Genomic DNA, 20,803 nt, shown 5'->3' on the forward strand with positions numbered 1-20,803 from the left:
GTGTCAGAACTTCAGAACATTAGTGTCAGAACATTAGTGTCAGAACATTAGAACATGAGTGTCAGAACATCAGAACATTAGTGTCAGAACATTAGAACATTAGTGTCAGAACATCAGAACATTAGTGTCAGAACATCAGAACATCAGAACATTAGAACATGAGTGCATGTGCAGAACCCTTTAGATGGACTGTGCCTGTTACACGCCCAGCAGGTGGATAGCCCCGCCCCGTGCTCACACTCACCCCGACTGTGAGTCCACTATGATGGCTCTGGGATTCACCAGGTCCGTGTCGAACAGGACGCGCCGGTCACTCCCGTCCAGTCGGGCGGTTTCGATCTTATCGGGCGTGCTGTCCACCCAGTACATCCTCCTGCGTGTGACGTCTATGGCCAGACCCTCCGGACTCACCAGACCTGCAGCGAGACACACGGGTACATGAGAGACAATAAACTCCACCGACAGCTCCACCTGGTGGAGAAACTCCGACCCGCTAACGTTCTGCCCTGACTGATAATCACCGGTGCTGATGAGGATCTCCGCTTCTGCTCCCGTCTCCATGGCGGCCCTGCTGATGGTCCTTCCAGCCAGATCGGTCCAGTAAACCTTCTTCTCTCTGCAGTCGTAATCGATCCCCACCACGATGGAGCCCTGCGGTCGAGCACGCAGCATCGAGTTAGTACGAAAACGCTAGAAAACGCCCGTGTTGTTTACAAGAGTCATCTCGCTGTCATAAAACGCTAGCCATTTAGCACAGGAGTCTGACTTGTTTGCATTTGTGAGCAGTTCTACCTCCTGATTAATGTAACATTATGTGGACACCCTTAAAGTATTGGGACACCCCTATTAATGACCCCTTTCAGGTAATAAAAGTGTAATAAATCAGTTATATGAAGGAAATTACATGATTTCAACTGCAGCAACAGTTTAGGGAAGGCCCAATCCTGTTCCAGCATGAAGAAAAGCTCCACTCAGCAGTTCTGGGATGAACCGGAACACCAACTGATCAGTCAGAGTCGACTCTTTTATGACTGATAGGAATGAACAGGCGATTCTGAAGCTTTGGAGTCGACTCTTTTCAGATTGATGGGAATGACCAGATGATTCTGAAGCTTTGGAGTCGACTCTTTTGATACTAATGGAAATAAACAGTCAACTATGAAGCTTTGGAGTCGACTCTTTTCAGATTGATGGGAATGAACATTCACCTATGAAGCTTTGGAGTCGACTCTTTTCAGACTGATAGGAATGAACAAACAATTCCGAAGCTTTGGAGTCGACTCTTTTCAGACTGATGGGAATGACCAGATGACTCTGAAGCTTTGGAGTCGACTCTTTTGATACTAATGGAAATAAACAGTCAACTATGAAGCTTTGGAGTCGACTCTTTTCAGATTGATGGGAATGAACATTCACCTATGAAGCTTTGGAGTCGACTCTTTTCAGACTGATAGGAATGAACAAACAATTCCGAAGCTTTGGAGTCGACTCTTTTCAGACTGATGGGAATGACCAGATGACTCTGAGGCTTTGGAGTCGACTCTTTTCTGATTCATTGGAATGAAGAGTCAAACTCAATCCTAATAGCATTTGTATTTGAAACGGGACGTCCGACAAGCTCTTGCTCAGGCGTCCGAATACTTTTGACTACACAGTGGATCTTACGTGCAGCGCGAGGAGAACTTTAGATTTCTCCTTGTCCATGCGAGTGCCGTCGAGCGGGAGCGCTCCGATCTGCTGGCCCTGAGCGTACAGCAGGGAGGTGCCGGATGGAGGCGGGGTCACGTCCGGGCGTGGCTGTGGATGCACGACGGGCGGGGCCACGGAGGGTACGCCTGCAAGAAACAGTCAGACGAGGTTTAGCTTTTGAAAAGTGACAAACAAATTCATGATGATTTTATAATAAACACAGCTGAGAACCCAACCCAGCCCCACCCAACACAGCCCAACCCAACCCAACCCAGCCCAGCCCATCCCAACCCAGCCCCACCCAGCCCAGCCCATCCCAGCCCAGCCCAACCCAACCCATCCCAACCCAGCCCAGCCCATCCCAACCCAGCCCAACCCAACCCCACCCAACACAGCCCAACCCAACCCAACCCAGCCCAGCCCAGCCCATCCCAACCCAGCCCCACCCAACCCAACCCAACCCAGCCCAGCCCATCCCAACCCAGCCCCACCCAACCCATCCCAACCCAGCCCAGCCCATCCCAACCCAGCCCAGCCCAACCCATCCCAACCCAGACCCACCCAACCCATCCCAACCCATCCCAACCCAGCCCAGCCCAACCCATCCCAACCCAGACCCACCCAACCCATCCCAACCCATCCCAACCCAACCCAACCCAGCCCAACCCAACTTAACCCAGCCCAACCCAACCCCACCCAACCCAGCCCAACCCAACTTAACCCAGCCCAACCCAACTTAACCCAGCCCCACCCAACCCAGCCCAACCCAACTTAACCCAGCCCAACCCAACCCAACCCAACCCCACCCAGCCCAACCCAACCCCACCCAGCCCAGCCCAACCCAAATTAACCCAGCCCAACCCAACTTAACCCAACCCAACCCAACCCAACTTAACCCAGCCCAACCCAACTTAACCCAGCCCAACCCAACCCCACCCAACCCAGCCCAACCCAACTTAACCCAGCCCAACCCAACCCAACCCAGCCCAACCCAACTTAACCCAGCCCAACCCAACCCCACCCAACCCAACCCAACCCCACGCAACCCAGCCCAACCCAACTTAACCCAGCCCAGCCCAACCCAACCCATCCCAACCCAACTTAACCCAGCCCAGCCCAGCCCAACCCAACCCATCCCAACCCAACCCAACCCCACCCCACTCACAGGCCGGTTTGACGTCGTGTGATCGAGTCCCGGGAATCTCTCGCCCGTCCTTGTCCACGCACCAGCAGTAACTGGTGTCTCCGTAGCACTGCACCGGGGTGAACTCTCCCGAAGAGTCGCACTGAGGGAGGTAGTGTTCCGGACCCGGTCGCCCTCCGTAATGCTCCATCAGACTGGCGTGCCAGCGCTCGCACACCGTCTCCGGGCGCTGCGTGGGCACCGGCACCACTGCACCACACAAAAACACCATTTTATTCTTTATTATAATCACTGGAGCTGGACAACACTGTATTTTATTTACCTAGAATACAGAGTCGACTCCGAAGCTTGGAGTCGACTCCATTCCTGTCACATTTACTTTAAATGGAGTCAACTCTGAATCTTTGGAGTCGACTCTTTTCAGACTGACAGAAATAAACAGACTGCTCTGAAGCTTTAGAGTCGACTTCTTTCTGACTCTGAAGCTTTGAAGTCGACTCTTTTCTAAATGATAGAAATGAACAAACGGCTCTAAATCTTTAGAGTTGACTCTTTTCTGAAACTAAAGCTTTGGAGTCGACTCTTATCAGATTGATGGGAATCAACAGACAACCACGAAGCTTTGGAGTCGACTCTTTTCAGACTGATGGGAATGAAGTCTTAATCTTAATGGTGTGTTTACCTGGAGCGTCGCAGTTGGTAGGCGGGGTCCCAGACGGGGTACGGGTGCCCGTTCTCTCCTGCCCCCTGGTGTCCACACACCAGCAGTGTCCGGTGGAGCCGTGGCACTGCAGAGGCCGGTACTGACCATCGTCGTCGCACTGAGGGACGAAAGCTCCTACCAAGGGCAAACCGTCGGCTCCGCCCCGCACGCCGTCCCTGTGCTGCTCGCACTGAGTCCGGGGACGTTCTGGAAATAAAAGACGATGAACATCCAGGAGCAACAACAGCTCATACAATTTTGAAGTGAGTACTACTGAGTTCCAGACAACTTCTGGAGGCCAAATCTGCTCATTAGAAGCTTGTTCAGGTTTCCAGGGCAACACAGGTGCACACCACCCTAAAATCATTACACCTGATTCCCTATATAGATAAGATTAATGTAAAGCACATCATGGCTGGACCCTGGAGCAGTGGAGACGTTCTCCTGAGTTCGGATTGTAGAAAATGAGACCCAGAAGATGATACGAACCTGGAGCGTCGCAGTCGGTAGGCGGGGTACCAGACGGGGTACGGGTGCCCACTCTCTCCTGCCCCCTGGTGTCCACACACCAGCAGTGTCCGGTGGAGCCGTGGCACTGCAGGGGCCGGTACTGACCCTCGTCGTCACACTGAGGGACGAATGCGCCTACGCCGCCGGCTCCGCCCTGCACGTCGTCCCGGTGCTGCTCGCACTGAGTCCGAGGACGTTCTGCAGGAACACAAAATTCCACGACCCAGATAAATACTTACAAACGCTCGTTTGACTGAATGAGCACAAATTCCCACACACACCAACAGCCAGTGTTTCCCTAAGTGAACAGTGGGCGCCGTCGCGGATACAAAGAGGGGCGTGGCTCCGTATAAACGCATACTTTCGGCTCCAGATGTGCGGCGGGAGTGGATCTGCAAGCGCGTGATGGATCGCGTCAGCCCGACAGTTATGCGAGTCCGACATGTGGAGTAATTCCACCCTCGGTGCCCTCTGACCTCGCACCCCTGACTCCCCCGAAAAAGACACGCGAGGACCATGCGGCTGGATGTTCGGCAGATGGAGCCTGTCAGGCTGACAGTCCTGACCTGTCCGAGCCCTCATCGTCCACCCCATCAAACACCAGACATAAGAACTGGAAGAAGAACGCTGCGCTTACCTGGAGCGTCGCAGTCGGTAGGCGGGGTCCCAGACGGGGTACGGGTGCCCGCTCTCTCCTGCCCCCTGGTGTCCACACACCAGCAGTGTCCGGTGGAGCCGTGGCACTGCAGGGGCCGGTACTGACCCTCGTCGTCACACTGAGGGACGAAGGCTCCTACGCCCCCGGCTCCGCCCTGCACGCCGTCCCGGTGCTGCTCGCACTGAGTCCGAGGACGTTCCTCTGCGGACGAAGATAGAACACTCAGTCGTTTCAGTTTGACCCACGTTCCTGGAGGTCAGGAGGACGGAGGAACACGCTATACTCTACGTCAGCGACCCACATTTTGTCCGGTTTACACAAGCAATAATTATTGCCCTACGTGCTCCTCCACCACTCATGCAAACGCCCTGACCAGACAGCAGGTGTCACCACCGGTAGCACCACCGGGACACACAAGTTCTATCCGGGCTTGGGACCTGCACTAAGAGCGCACCGACAGTCCGAGAGTGCGCCTCCTAGCGACTAGACTGTTGTCAGACATCACCCAATCGTGTCTGTGCAGGCGCCCGTCCACTAGGGTAGATAGCACAGCCGAAATTCGAACCTGTTTACCCGCTGCACCAACTTCAACTGGTGCGCCAAGACCAATAATAAATAAAGTCTAATAGCATGACAGACGCCTGAGGAGCAGCACCATGAGGTTCATCAGAAGCCTTTTAATCCTGAAGGAACACCGAGGAACCCAAAGCCAAGGTGGAGACACCGTGGGAGAGCCTCACGTCCTGACAGCTCGCCTCCTCTCCACGTCTGAAACGGACCTACCGAGTCGCGGCATCTGGAAGTGGTGTAGACGGAGAGCAGTACGGTAAACGCAGCAATTACCGCTGGGCAGAAACCCGAGAACGTAACCTCGTTCAGATGTTCCTCAAGCGCTGTGGTAAAGGAACTACCAGACCACACGGCTGCTGGACCGCAGCGACCGAAGCTTTATTGTTCTCGTGATGTTATACATAATTTGCCTTGATGAGGCTGAACGCTGTGGCGTACCTCAAGGTTCGAGCATCAGATCGTTAGATTTTTCCTCTTTGTCACAATTTGAGGTTAAATCTGGCGCACTTCCGCTGCCCCAAATCCCAATTTGGGTCATTTTTGCATGCCCCGGGATCTCTAAGCACTCCTCGCTGGCCGAGGAGAGCCTCAGACTAGCAGGCACCTCCTCCGCCGGCTGCACGTCCACAACTTTACATGATCACAGGATCGTGTTGCTCTCTTTGTGTTCCTTTGCCGTTTATGCAATTGCCCTGACCAGACACTAGGAGTCACTGCTGCTGTGGTCAGAGGTGATTACCCGTCCCACCTACCCTCCCTCAGGCACAGCCAGTGTCTACACCGCCGTGAGCTAGCACATAAGAACGCTACTCTACTGCTACTTCTTTCCTGTGTGTAATCAAGGGGTGACACCAGGAGTCCCTGCTGAAGCGGTCAGAAGTGATTTCCCGTCCCACCTTCCCTCCCTCAGACACAGCCACGCAACCAGGCTAGCTTTGACATTGGGTCTACGCAGCTATGACCTAGCAAATAAAAATGCTATGCTACTGCTACTTCATTTTCCTTTGCTGCTCATGTCATTGCTTTGACCAGACACTAGGAGTCGCTGTTGGAGCGGTCAGAAGGTGATTTTCCGTCACACCTTCCCTCCCTCAGGCACGGCCAGTGTCTACGCAGCTATGAGCTAGCAAATAAGGACGCTACGCTACTGCTACTTCATGTCTGTGTGTGATCGCCCGACCGGCCGATAGCACAGCTGGGATTCGAAGCCTAGATTTGAACCCTGGAAAGTTTAGTTGTACAACGTTTTCCTCGACTGAATGATCGTGTTTACCTGGAGCGTCGCAGTTGGTAGGCGGGGTACCAGGCGGGGTACGGGTTCCCACTCTCTCCTGCCCCGTGCCGTCCACACACCAGCAGTGTCCGGTGGAGGCGTGGCACTGCAGGGGCCGGTACTGACCCTCGTCGTCACACTGAGGGACGAAGGCTCCGACCACAGGCGCGCCGTCTCCTCCGCCCTGGATGCTGTCCCGGTGATGCTCGCACCGACTCTTCGGACGCTCTGCAAGAACCGAGAGACGGACGTTACCGTGAGATTAGTGACGCCGAGGAGGCTGAAATCTGTGAGGTTTAAATACGAACCGTGATGGTGGTGGCACTGGAAACCGTCGCCGTGAAACCCAGGCTGGCATGTGCAGTGGAACGAGCCCTGAGTGTTGGAGCAGGAGGCGTGAGGGTGGCACGGACTGGTCCTGCACTCGTCAATATCTGCAGCACGGAGCAAAATACACAACAGGTTCACTACAGGAAGTAAACAATCGTACAGCTAAAAAACAATCCTGTAATTGTCTCTGTGCTCGTCCCTGTGATCATCCCTGTGCTCATATCTGTAATTGTGTCTGTGCTTGTCACCATGATCAATGTTCATGCTCGTCCATGTGCTCATCTCTGTGCTCATTCCTGTGCTCGTCCCTGTGCTTGTTCCCTTACTCTCAGTGATTGTCCCTGTGTCCCTGTGATATTTTCTGTTTGTCTCTGTGATCATCCCTGTGCTCATCCCTGTGTATGTCCCTGTGCTTGTCCTTGTGCTCATCTCTGTGATTGTTCCTTTACTCTCATGGATTGTCCCTGTGCTCATCCCTTGCTCGTCTCTGTGCTTGTCCCTGTGATTACCCCTGTGCTCATTTCTGTGCTTGTCCCCATGATTATTCCTTTAATCTTTATGATTGTCCCAGATTGTTTATGATACTTGTCCCTTTGCTCGTGCCTGTGTTTGTCCTTGTGCTCATCCCTGTGCTCATCTCTGTGCTCGTCTCCATGCTTGTCTTCATACTTGTCCCTGTGCTTGTCCCTGTGCTTGTCCCCATCATCTTTTCTGTTATTGTCTCTGTGCTCATCTGTGTGACTGTCCCCGTCTCTTAAATATACTTTCTGGGTTCAGAATAAATGAGCTATGAAGCAAAACGGGCCCAGGGTTTGATACTGTGTGGAGTTTGCATGTTCTCAGCCGTTTGCGAGAGGAAATTTAATCCGAGACGTATTTTCCTCGCCAGCACATTGAGCCATTGTTTTAGAGTAGACCCCCCCTCAACCCCCTTTCACCTACAGCCCTTCCCTCCGCTCCACTCTTCCGCTTAGGGCTTCGGTCCAGAAAACAGGGCGTGGCTGAAAAAACAGTGAACATCTGCACCACGCTTACAAGCGCTTTCTGAGCGACGCGGTTTGGACTGGTGCATGCTAACACAGCTGTTAGCTCAGTGACTCATCCAGTTCAGATCCAGATGTGCGCGGTGGCTCAGCTGGGGAGCTTGGAGCGTTACCTGTACAGGTGCGGGCGTCGTGCACGAACTCGTAGCCGCTCTGGCACTGGCAGCTGTGACTCCCGGGTAGATTGACGCACTGGGAGTGAGAACCGCAGGAGCTCAGACCTTCAGCGCACTCGTCCACATCTAACAGAAAAGAAACACAAAGGGAAAAGAGCTTGGTTCAACAACTGCGACAAACGCTGTACGACTAAAGCATTCGTGATCGTCCCTGTGATCGTCCCTGTGCTTGTCTCTGTACTCGTCCCCATGATCATCCCTGTGCTCGTCCCTGTGCTTGTCTCTGTACTCGTCCCCATGATCATCCTTATGCTCGTCCTTGTGATCGTCCCTGTGCTTGTCTCTGTACTCGTCCCGATGATCATCCCTGTGCTCGTCCTTGTGATCGTCCCTGAGCTCGTCTTAGTGCTCGTCCCTGTGCTTGTCTCTGTACTTGTCCCCATGATCATCCCTGTGCTTGTCCTTGTGATCGTCCCTGTGATTGTCTCTGTACTCATGCCTGTGATCTTCTCTGTGCTCGTCCCTGTGCTCATCCCTGTGATTGTCCCTGTGCTTGTCTCTGTACTCGTCCCTGTGATCGTCTCTGTACTCGTCCCTGTGATCGTCTCAATACTCACACCTGTGATCGTCTCTGTGCTCGTCCCTGTACTCATCCCTGTGATTGTCTCTGTACTCATCCCTCTGATCGTCCCTGTACTCATCCTTGTGATAGTCCTTGTGCTCATCCCTGTGATTGTCCCTGTTCTCATCTCTATGATCACCCCTGTGTTTGAATATACTGGAAGCTGGATGTGTTTAAACTGGTCGTACTGGTGTATTTGATGGAGAAAGATCGCAGCACGTGTGACAAGTGAAGGAGGCCAGGAGGTCCGTCCGGCCTCCCCGTGGGAACGTGTGGGAAACCAAGCAGCGCTGAACCAGGATGTCTGGTTTTGATCAGACATTAATAATTAGGGGTGAGAGGGGGACCCCACCCGAATTCTGTCTCTTTTATCTGTTGCGTTTCGTCCCCCCCGGTTGCCCGATACCTTGCCCCCCCCCCCCGAGCCGAGAAGAGGCGCAGAGATGAAACGGACGATTTCCCTTCCGCGAACAGTTTGTTCCCTTCAAACACATGCACGCGCTCAGGGTGGCGTTTGGGAGGCGGGTACGACGACTCGAGGTGCGAGACAGATGGAGGGGGGGGGCATCGACCAGCTGTTTTTAGAAGGGAGGTGCGAAGCCGTAACTTTTGCTCATCTTCAAACAGCTTTGTCGCCCCCCGTCCTGCCCCCAAGGGTCCACGGCTTTTCTTTTCTTCTTCATGTGTGACAGGACTGTCAAAATTCTACTTGCCAAGCGACTGGTCGCAGGGTGGTGCCCAAAGCGAGGATCGGCACCAAAACCCCTTCGTTAGCGTCCGAAAAAAAGGTATAAGACATAAAGTGCTCGTGAAAGGGGTTAATGGTGGGTCAGGATCACAGGAGGTCTCTAGATGTCCATCAAACAAAGCATGGACGCTTGGATGGCGCATTGGCAAACATACTAGTTGCTGAGATCTGAGGATCCAGGGTTCGAATCTGATGAATCAAAACATTACGACCACGTTATGGCCGTCAGGGTTTGGACGTCCGAGACTTGTTTGTGGACCAACAGAAGAGCTACAGTGGCAGGTCAGCCAAACTGCCCATTGATCTAACAAGTCTTATGGATGGCTGATGGTTCCAAAATGTCCTGGTACCAACAACCCAAACACTGAAGGAGCTTTATCGTCAAAAAGAGCTCCTCAAGGCCGACGTTGATTACGTGAGGGGGTTGAGATCTGGAAGCCATCCGAGTCTTACTCAGAACACACTCAGAGTCTGATGAGTCTGATCCTCAGTGAATCATGTAAACAGTCTCTGGATGGGATCAGGTTCAGGGCTGGAACGGCTCTGGTAATGAACTAGCTGTTAACTGCTCCCCAGTGTTAACATAACACACATGGAGTCGTGCTAATGGGAGTTACAGTGGGGGGGGGGGTCCTAAAACGTTCCAGACACTCCACAGAGCAAAGTGAGTGTTACAGCTCTGGCTCGAGCTCACAGGAGAGGATTAAACTCAATAACAACAGAATAAAACGAGGAGAGAGAGAGAGAGAGAGAGAGAGAGAGAGAGAGAGATATGGGTTAGATGGGTGTATGAAGACGGTTGAGTGGATTGAAGGATAGATGGATGAATGTATAGATTGGTGTATGGATGGATGAATGGCTAGATAATAAAAATAACAGATCAAGGATCAAGGACTGGTGGGTGGGTAGATGGATGGATGGATGGATGGATGGATGGATGAACAGATAGATTAATGATTGTTAGGTTTGGGCAGGGTGAACAAACAGGATGTAAAGATAAATGATAGATGGTTGGATGAATTGAGAGGTGAATGGATAGATAAATGTATGAATAAATAAATGGATGGATGGCTGGATGAACAGAAGGTCTGAGTTTAAAGGGATAGACCGATAGATCAAAGAATGAATGAATGAACAGATTAATGGATAGATGGTTGAATGAATGGATGGATGGACAAAGGGACGAACTGATTAATGGATGGATGGATGGATTAAAGGATGAATGAATGAACAGATCAATGAATAGATGGATAAGTGGGTGGATGATTGGATGGATGGATGGATGGATGGATTGGATGGATGGTTGGATGGATAGACAGACAGACATATTAAAGAATGAATAAACTGATGGATGGATTATTGGATGAACTGACAGATTATTGGATGGATGGATGGATGAACAAAAGGATGGATGGATAGCAGACAGACGTATTGATGAATGAATGAATAAACTGATGGATGGACAAACGGACATATTGATGAATGTATTGACTGATGGATTAAAGAATGAATGAATGAATAAACAGATTACTGAATGGCTGGTTGGATTAATGAATAGATGGATTAATGGGTGGACAGACAGGCGTATGGATGAATGAATGGATTAACTGATGAATGGATGGATGGATGGAATAACAGATACACAGATATAATAAGAACGCCCCTGGCTCTGCTCTCTCACCGTAGCAGTTGCGCCCGTCTCCGGTGAAGCCGGTGGCACAGACACAGGTAAACTCCTGCTGTTCCCCTGGCACACACTGAGCTGTGGTATCACAGTCGTGGTTTCCTGAGTAACAGGGGTTCTGCTCCGGGTCTGGGATGTGACCTAAACACAGAAGGGTTCAATATTAACGTATGGAGCAGGAACCCAGAGGAAACCGCTCTTCAGACAGGAAATGATGAACATGAACGCAGATGTTCCAGTTTTAATAACAAGAGTCTGTGATTAATGTAACAGCACAGCTGGATCTGTTCTTACTGATCCACACCAGATATCTGATCAGTTATCAGATTTAAAAGCTACTGAGTATTATTATTTGTTTTATTGTTCTTATTACTATCATCATTATTATCATCATTGTCGTTTTGTTTTATTTATTTTATTTGTTATTTTATTATTACTATTGTAATTATTATTATTTATTGTTAAAGTACATGTTAAATAGATAATCAGATTATTATTATTATATTATTACTTTTATTATTATTATTAATTTATTAATTTATTTATTATTATTAAAGTGCATGTTAAAGAGATGATCAAGTTATTATTATTGTTATTATTATTATTTGTTTTATTCATTTTATTAGGCATTTTATTATTCTATTATTAGTAGTAAAATTATTATTTTATTATTATTATTATTATCATTATTATTGTTATTTATTCTACTATAATTATTAGTATTATTATTTTATCATTATTATACTATTTACATTATTATTTATTATTATTACTATGATTATTATTATTTTAATTATTATTTATTATTATTATTATTATTATTATTATTATTTATTTATTGTTTTGTTATTATTATTATAATGTTATAACAATCAGGTATTGTACTGTACGTTGTGTGTACAAGTCTTGAACTTAATTTAGTGAAAATAATTTAGTGACCCGTCTTTATTAACCCCTGGGGGTCGAGGTACTTGACCCAGAAAGAACAACACTTGTAAAGCAGCTATAAAAACATGACCCCACAGCACACGTACTCAGGCCTAATCACATTCTGGACACCTGACGTCCCGAATCAAAACCATGGGCAATGATACGAAGCACCAAACCTCACAGCTACACCAGGCTCCACTCTGTTGGGAAGACTTTCGTATGTGGTTTGTGTCCCTGTGAGAATCCACTGCTTGCTGGGGTAAAGAAGCGGTCGGCGACTTGTCACAACTTCATTTTTGAAGGAGCGGGTGCTAGTTTATGGCTCTCCTCGGCTAGTGTGGTGGAGCAGGCGGCAGAGGAATTGAATTGGGGTTTTTGGTGTTTCCTGACCAGAACTTGAGCACCAGATAAAACTAAACCAGCGCCGTCTGACCGCGGTGACTCTTGGAGACGAAGTAACTCGACGTCGTGGGTCGAAATCCTGTCAGACATTAAAAGCAGCTTGATTTCCTCACCCGAGGCGAAGGAACAATTAAGCCAATTATGGAAAGCAGACAGGAAGACTCGTGTTTGAAGTGAGAGGCCGAGACAGTTTCCTTTCAAAGCGACTCCACGGGGGACGGAGAGGCGCAGGGAGGACGGGCGAGAGGGGGTGTCCTCAGGTCTCTGGGCTCAGAGTTAATTAAAGGGATGAGACGGAACTTACGGCTTTAAGGGGGTGAACTGGGGGGTGAATGCATCGCTCACTCCAAGGCATCCGGGTGGGTTCATTAGGAACATTAGGAACTCTTCTACACCTGTTGAGGAGAGCCAGAGACTAGCACCTGCACCCTCGTCTTTACTCCAACCTTCTCTTCCCTTCCTCTCACAGTGTCCACAGAGCGCTGAGAACCCCTTAACACTACATGATATACCAACAAACCCTAAAAACGAGAACCCTGGAACGCTGAAGGTGGGATCCTTGGAACCCTAAAGACAAGTACCCTGGAACTCTGAAGGCGAGAACCCTGGAAGCCTAAAGACGGGTAAGCTGGAACCCTGAAGATGGGAACCATGAAACCCTGAAGACAAGAATCCTGAACACAAACCTGGAAGCCTGAAGACAAGAACCCTAAAACCCTGAAGATGAGAACCCTGAAGGTGGGAACCCTGGAACTCTAAAAACGGGAGCTGTAGAACCCTGAAGACGGGTACTCTGGAACCCTGAAGGCAAGAACCTGGGATCCTAAAAACAAGAACCCTGGAACCCTGAAGACGGGAACCGTACAACCCTAAAGGTAGAAACTCTAGAACCCTGAAGGTGAGAACCCTGAAGATGGCAACCCTACAACCCTGAAGACGGGAACACTGGAACTCTGAAGACGAGAATCCTAGAAGCCTGAAGACAGGAACTCTGGAACCCTGAAGACAGGAACTCTGGAACCCTAAAGACGGGAACTCTGGAACCCTAAAGACGGGAACTCTGGAACCCTGAAGACAGGAACACTGGAACTCTGAAGACGAGAATCCTAGAAGCCTGAAGACAGGAACTCTGGAACCCTGAAGACAGGAACTCTGGAACCCTAAAGACGGGAACTCTGGAACCCTGAAGACAGGAACACTGGAACTCTGAAGACGAGAATCCTAGAAGCCTGAAGACAGGAACTCTGGAACCCTGAAGACAGGAACTCTGGAACCCTAAAGACGGGAACTCTGGAACCCTGAAGACAGGAACACTGGAACTCTGAAGACGAGAATCCTAGAAGCCTGAACACGCCAACCATGAAACTCTGAAGACAAGAACCCTGGAACCCTAAAGGCGGGAACCTTGGAACCCTGAAGGCGAGAACCCTGGAATCCTAAAGACGGGAACCCTGGAACCCTGTAGGGAGGAATATCAGGGTCACTTTGCCAGTGGAACTAGCGAGTTAAAGAAAGTGGAATTAATGACGACCGGATGTTTAGAAAAGCTCAAGTAACAGCTAAAATGAAGCTTTGGGGTCGGCCCTCCCAAAATCCAGACATCAACCCAATCAGCCAAAAGTATTTGGACAGAAGGGAACATTGTTAAAACAGAGCGAGTGGCAGCACCAGTGGCTACGTGACTCATGGCTGCTGAACTTCTGCGTCCTCTGTAATTACGTCTCGTCAGACTCGCCCGGCCCGGACAGACAGAACCAGCTGTGCTTCCAGTACGGCGATGGCCGATGACGGACGCGAGGGTCTGAACCCGCTCCCATGACATCACTTGGTAATTATTCGTCCAGCCCCCTCCGGTCTGTAAATCTGTCGTCGTGGGGGACCGGCTCTCGGTCAGCGTAATAACAGCGCTGCTGAAATCTCGGCTCTCGCAGCAGCTGGAACGGCTCTCTCAGCCCTAGCGGGATTCCAGCAGCGCCACCTGCTAGCGGCGTCCCGGGACGGACCGGGTGTCTCTGTCCCCGGCGGATCGGAGAACGTCGGAGGGAAATATTTGGACGCTTGTGCCAGTGAGACTTCACATCTGCTGGGTTGAGGATGCACACGAGGTTTTTAGGGTGGAACATCTGTGTAATAGATACGGCAATAGATACTCGTGTGTCTGTGTAGGCGCCCAACCGGCTGATAGCAGAGCTGAGATTCAAAACGCCACGTTCCTCTCCCGGCCCACTGTGGACATGTTTTCCACGCCAGCTGCTAGTAAATCAAGGGGTCACTGTCTCAACGTTCAGCTCTGAAGCCTGTGGGTCCAACTCGAACGATGCAGCCTCACAGGGACCAAAGCAAGAACGCCGGGAACCCTGGAACCTTGAAGACTATAACCCTGAAACCGGGAACATTGAAGACTGGAACCCTGGAACCGGGAACCTTGGAGACAGAAACCTTGGAACCCTGAAGGCGGGAACCCTGGAACCCTGAAGATGGGAACCATTGAACACTAAAGACAAGAACACTGGAACCCTGAAGATGAGAACTCTGGAAGCCTGAAGCTGGGAACCATGGAACCTTGAAGATGCGAACCCTGAAACTGGGAACTCTGGAACCCAGAAGACAGGAACCCTGGAACCCTGAAGATGAAATCCATGGAACCCTAAAAACGAAAACCCTGGAACCCTGAAGACAGGAACCATGGAACTCTGAAGATGGGAACCCTGGAACCCTGAAGACGGGAACCCTGGAACCATGAAGAATGGAGCCCTGGAACCCTAAAGACAGGAACCATCCAAATAAAGCCGTTTCCCGGAAAAATGCGGCCTCATAAGAACCAAAGCAAGAATGCCAGGAACCCTGGAACCCTGATACCAGGAACCCTGAAGACGGGAGCCCTGGAGACGGGAGCCCTGGAACCATCCGAATAAAGTTGTTTTCGGAACAATGCGGCCTCACAAGGGCCGAAGCAAGAATGCCAGGGACCCTGGAACCCTGAAGACGGGAACTATGGAACTCTGAAAATGGGAACCCTGGAACCATCCGAATAAAGACCAAAGCAAGGACACCAGTTTTAATTCATCGTTCCTAGCTAAAACAAAAAGCCCCCCTGGTTTGAACGCCTACACTCCACAGTTCCTGTGTTTTACAGCTCCAGCGAGCTCCTGGAGGGCAGCGAACCCTCACGCCAGCTCCCCCATGCACTCCCGTCCCCTGTCAACGAGTTAATAAAGAACCGGCGCAGATATAAGGGCGCGCTAAAGGACACGGGGGGAGAGGGTGAGCTCAAAACGACAACAGAGCACTCGTGAGAGCTTTGTTCTCACGGCTCGGTGAGATGATGAGACTTACTGAGGTGTTGAGGGAACAAAAAACCACCAGAAGATCAAAGCTAAAGGCGTCACAGGCGACCGCTCGAGTGTATCGAAGCCTGGAGGTGCTTATGGAGAACCTGCTGGAACACCCTTTGAAACTGGACATCTCTTGGTGCCGGTTGAGTACCGGAGAGGATTAAAGTCTGGTTTTAGACGCATTTTGAGATTCGGAGACTCCCTGGTGACCCTGGTTCCTCTCCAGGTTCCTCCCTTCTTTCTTAATATATAGGCTTGTCACTGTCGCCCTCAGCTGCTTACGAGGGGTTTCGGGACGTGAAATTTGTAAAATTGCTTTAAAACTTTGTCTGGTTCAAGCCCAGCCACCACCAAGCTGCCCCTGTTGGGCCCCTAAGGAAGGCCCTTAACCCTTAAATTGCTCAACCCTCACAATTTGGATAGAATCGTCTGCTAAAATGCACTGATTGGTGCGATTACGCCCTCTGCTGGCTGATCGATGGCGCTATAAATTTATACGTTTCGAGTGCACTTGTAGCTCAGCTGTACCAGACTAGAGGTCAGAAGGTCCCGCCACCACCAAGCTGCCACTGTTGGGCCCCTTGGAAAAGGCCCTTAACCCTCTGATTGGTGCAATCACGCCCTCTGGTGGCTGATCGATGGTGCTGCACAGAGACGGGGGATAATGGACAGCTGTGCGTGACTTCGCAGGTGAAAAGAAGTGGTCAGTATTGCATACATGGAGGTCTGACACAATCGAGGACTTGGATATGACTAAACTGCTAACCCCACCTTCAATATTTACTTAAATAGGCTTTGATCTGAGAAGCGTACCTCCTTCGTGGCCGATCTTGTTGGTGATGGCGTATCTGAGGACGCGCTCCTCCTTGACGTACATGGCGAAGGTGCGCTCCACGTTGAGCTGCAGCGTCTCGGCCACGCCCTGCGCCGCGTGCCTGCAGTCCCTGTACGTGATGTTCTGCCTCAGCTGGAAGGTGAACTTCTCCGCTCCGCTCTCGGCCGACACCACGGTGAACTCGCGCACCGAGCTGGACGTGATCACTGCGGGAGGAGACAGGGGTTACGCCACAAACCCGAAACGCCGGGAGCGCCCACGCCGAAGGCTAGCGTTCGGGTTCGACACGACCGCACGCAGCTTCCTCTGAAAGGAAGTCGCAGGGGTCAGACTTTTTACAGCCGGACCCCTCGGCGACCCGAGAAGAGGAAGTGAGCTTGCGTTTTATATTTCATGATGATATCGGAGCCTTGTGCTACACTAAGCATCCAAAAGTATCCGGACGCCTGACTGTGAGCATGCCGGTGACCTCTGTGTGATCAGACATAATGATGTGAAGTATGGTGGCGGCAGCATTACGCTATTATTCTATTAGGACTTAATAATAATAACTGCTTTAGCTTTGTCGGAAAGACCCTGGACGTCCACCCCCAGGTCAGACAGAGCCGATAGCACGGCTGGGATTCGAACCCTGATCTTAGCAGTTGTCTGGCTAACGTAATAGATCGGCAGGATCATTAATCTGGGAGGTAGGTGTGTTTCAACCGGACAATGACCCAACCCACACATCAAACCTCCAACGTACTGACCTGTCATAAATATGTGGACAGCACCTAAAAGTTCAGTTTGTGTCTACAGACGCATTTCCCATCATCCTGCACTCCCGAGAAGAGGGCGTGTCTAAATTCCTAGATACCTTAACATGCTCCGAGCTACTTACGTGATGGATAGTAGTGGTAGATCTCCGAGAAGGGGTCCATCTGGACGCTGGCACCAAGGGGCACGAACGGCACGCTGCCCTCCAGACGGGTGTCCACGCTCAGGTAGTTCTGGCCGTCCAGACCTTTGGCGGTCTGGACGATGCTGAGGCGCTGGTTGCCGGGGTAAAAGGTCACGTCGGCGTGTCGGATGAACTCGGCACCTAACGGAGAGAGAAAGAGAAGAGGGTTCGAATCGTTGGGCCCCTCGAAAGCGAGGCCCTTGGTCGGTCTTCAAGACGCATGTTGGAACGATTTCCAGATTTCCAGGGTTTTTGGCGCGCGGGTTCATCGCTGACCGCAGGACGTGCTCGTCCTTACAAACTCATCCTTAAGGTTGTGTGATCGGATCCAGATGGCTCGTTTTTTTCCGGCCCCCAGATTAAAAGCCCGACGTTTCAGCACCTGCTTTAAATTAAATTAAAGAGGCGAGCAGGGGAGGGGGGCGCTGATGGACCCTCGGCTCTGGAGATAGAGGGCTGGAGGAGCGCCAGTGCGAGGAGCGTTTATATTAGCGAGAGAGACCTCGAGCGAGTCGCAACGGGGGGGGCGAAGTGCTAAACAAACACAGCACGTCGTAAAGCAGCGGGGTGGGGGGCCCTGAGCGTCATATCCAACAAGAGTGTGTACAGAACGACTTCACAAAGAGGAGATTTGTGAATTTTTCAATTCCAGAAAAATCTGGACGGGGAAACTAGGGATAAGAACAAACTGTGGTCGGAGCGCCCCTTGCTCTAGGGCTCTATAATGGCCTGGATTTGAACCCCCAACCTTCTGATCGATAGCCCAAAGCTCTACCCACTTTCCCTCATTTCATACCAACATTCACGAAACATCAAGATTAAAGAAGCATTTAGGAAAAAACTTATTTCACCCCCAACAGTGCATAATATAATTGAAAGATTCAAAGGATCCGGATCAATTTCCAGCCTATAAAACACTAATAAAAGGCCACAACCGTCCATTCCTCCAATGGCGCCGCATTAGATTCAAATTCGAGACACCTTAGTCTTTGGTCATCACCTTAAAAATGGACATGAGGACCAAAGACGACGTCAAAAAACATTGGTGGCTCCTTGGTGCCACAGCTCGGGTTCCTGGCACCTTGTTTGACCTCCTCAGGAATCTAATGAATGATTATAATATAATGATTAATATACCTGTACATCAGGATGACGTGACGTTCTTACCGGTGACGTTGAAGCCGTTATGGCTGTCGGGCAGCCTCAGGGCGAAGAGCCACCCGAAAAGCCCCCCGATGGGCGTGGCGGGCATCAGAGCCCGACCCAGGGTCTCCGGGACCTCGCTGATGGCCGTGTACGCTCGCCCGTCGCCCACCACGATGTAGGCGTGAAGGTCAATGTTGTCCAGTCCTACCGGGGTGGAGCCCACCGTCACGACCCCGTTAACCTTCCCGTTCACCCGCTGAGGGGCACCTGAGGGGGTAAAGGAGAACGATCAGGTCGGCCCGAGGTACTGAGAGTCTGTGTTCCTAACAGTTAATACTGGGTCAGGTCTAGGGTTAGCCTTTACAATAACCCCAAAACCTGCCTCTTACCCTCTCTACCCCTTACAGTCACCCATGCCCTAATACCCACACTAACCCAAACGCTACCCCATACCCTTACCCTCACTCTAACTCTACCCCTGTCCCTAAGCCTTATGTTAACATTATTCCATACCCTCACCCTTACCCTCATGTTAGCCCTGTCCCGTACCCTAATCCATGCCCTAACCTTAAACATAACCCTAAACCTTACATTAACCCCCATACATTATCCCATATCCTTAATTTATCCATTACCCTTAATCTAACTCTGATCTTTAATCTAAACCTGATCCTTAATCTAACCCTGATCCTTAATCTAATCCTGATCCTTAATCTAACCCTGATCCTTAATCTAACCCTGATCCTTAATCTAATCCTGATCCTTAATCTAACCCTGATCCTTAATCTAATCCTGATCCTTAATCTAACCCTGATCCTTAATCTAACCCTGATCCTTAATCTAATCCTGATCCTTAATCTAACCCTGATCCTTAATCTAATCCTGATCCTTAATCTAACCTTGATCCTTAATCTAACCCTGATCCTTAATCTAATCCTGATCCTTAATCTAACCCTGATCCTTAATCTAACCCTGATCCTTAATATAACCCTAATTATTAATCTAACCCTGATCCTTAATCTAACCCTGATCCTTAATATAACCCTAATTATTAATCTAACCCTAACCCTTAATCTAATCTAATCTAAATCTTAAATTAACCCTAACCCATACGCTACCCCATACCCTTACCCTCACTCTAACTCTGATCCTTAATCTAACCCTGGTCCTTACATTCACCCTAATCCTCACACTACCCCAAACCCTTACATGAACCCTAACCAATACACTAATCCTAATCTAATCCTGACCCGTAATCTAATCCTGACTCTCACTCTGTTATCCACCTCACTCCTACCTTCATCCTTACTCGTACCCTCACCACAAACCCTCACTCCAACCCTCTTACCTTTACTCTAACCCTAAACCTGCTGTAATCATGTAGTGAGCACTAAACATCTAGTCTCCATATCTCAGAACGAGTCAGTGATCATTTAACAGCCCATAAAACAGCCGTCCAAAACTGCACAAATCAGCGGCGCACTTGAACACCTCACACGAGCGCCACACCGCTGTGTTCTGCATAACAAAACCACGTTACGTCCACACGTCCTCACCACGCCCGCTTCACGAGCACACAGAGCTTCCTCTGTACTCGCTCGTACCCTCCGCCAACCGCGATTTTCCCTTTACTAACATTTTCCAGCAGAAATGTCACCGAGCCGAGCGCAGGAGCGTTTCAGGCCCTCGTTACCCAGAGGACGTTACTGAAGTAAAGTAAAGGTTCAGAGAAGCTCCGAATCCAGGAGTTTAACCTCCAGGAACCTCCGTCAAGGGTACAAAGAGCCCAAACAATTCATCTAGAAGGAGGTGAGACCATCATGAGCAATAACTGGATGGAAAAATGCTTGTTCCTGATTGGCTGGCAGCCCAAAAGATTAATCAGAATTATAAATAATAATCACAGTGGAGTGTCGTCATCACGACCAGCATTACTAACAATGATCGTAGTTTTTTATCTGAATTTTCCCAATTTAGTCATATCCAATGCTCATCTGCGACCACTCCTTATCACCCGTCAGTATTGGGTTCCCACACAGAGCCGTATCACGTACGGACAGACGCGCTAAGCTTCATGTGACAAAACCACCACCATCACCACCACCATTACCCTACTCGCACTGGT

At 50.2% G+C, this 20,803-nt stretch overlaps 1 protein-coding gene across 1 annotated transcript in view; it reads right to left on the minus strand.

Annotated features, from left to right (window-relative positions):
• The window catches only part of nid2a (nidogen 2a (osteonidogen)), a 36,333-nt gene that overhangs the window by 6,971 nt on the left and 8,559 nt on the right, over nt 1-20,803 (minus strand). Inside the window, exons 6-19 of the mRNA XM_063007700.1 lie at nt 18,700-18,945; nt 17,473-17,673; nt 16,571-16,798; nt 11,088-11,231; nt 8,034-8,162; nt 6,856-6,981; nt 6,548-6,775; nt 4,684-4,905; nt 4,026-4,244; nt 3,516-3,743; nt 2,855-3,082; nt 1,666-1,835; nt 522-651; nt 245-416 (exon numbers count right to left, since the gene is read on the minus strand). Of these exons, the coding sequence (XP_062863770.1) occupies nt 245-416; nt 522-651; nt 1,666-1,835; nt 2,855-3,082; nt 3,516-3,743; nt 4,026-4,244; nt 4,684-4,905; nt 6,548-6,775; nt 6,856-6,981; nt 8,034-8,162; nt 11,088-11,231; nt 16,571-16,798; nt 17,473-17,673; nt 18,700-18,945 (2,671 nt within the window). The remainder of the gene's footprint in view (nt 1-244; nt 417-521; nt 652-1,665; nt 1,836-2,854; nt 3,083-3,515; nt 3,744-4,025; nt 4,245-4,683; nt 4,906-6,547; nt 6,776-6,855; nt 6,982-8,033; nt 8,163-11,087; nt 11,232-16,570; nt 16,799-17,472; nt 17,674-18,699; nt 18,946-20,803) is intronic.

The sequence above is a fragment of the Trichomycterus rosablanca genome, chromosome 13 (genome assembly GCF_030014385.1).
Source record: "Trichomycterus rosablanca isolate fTriRos1 chromosome 13, fTriRos1.hap1, whole genome shotgun sequence".
Taxonomy (NCBI): Eukaryota; Metazoa; Chordata; class Actinopteri; order Siluriformes; family Trichomycteridae; genus Trichomycterus; species Trichomycterus rosablanca.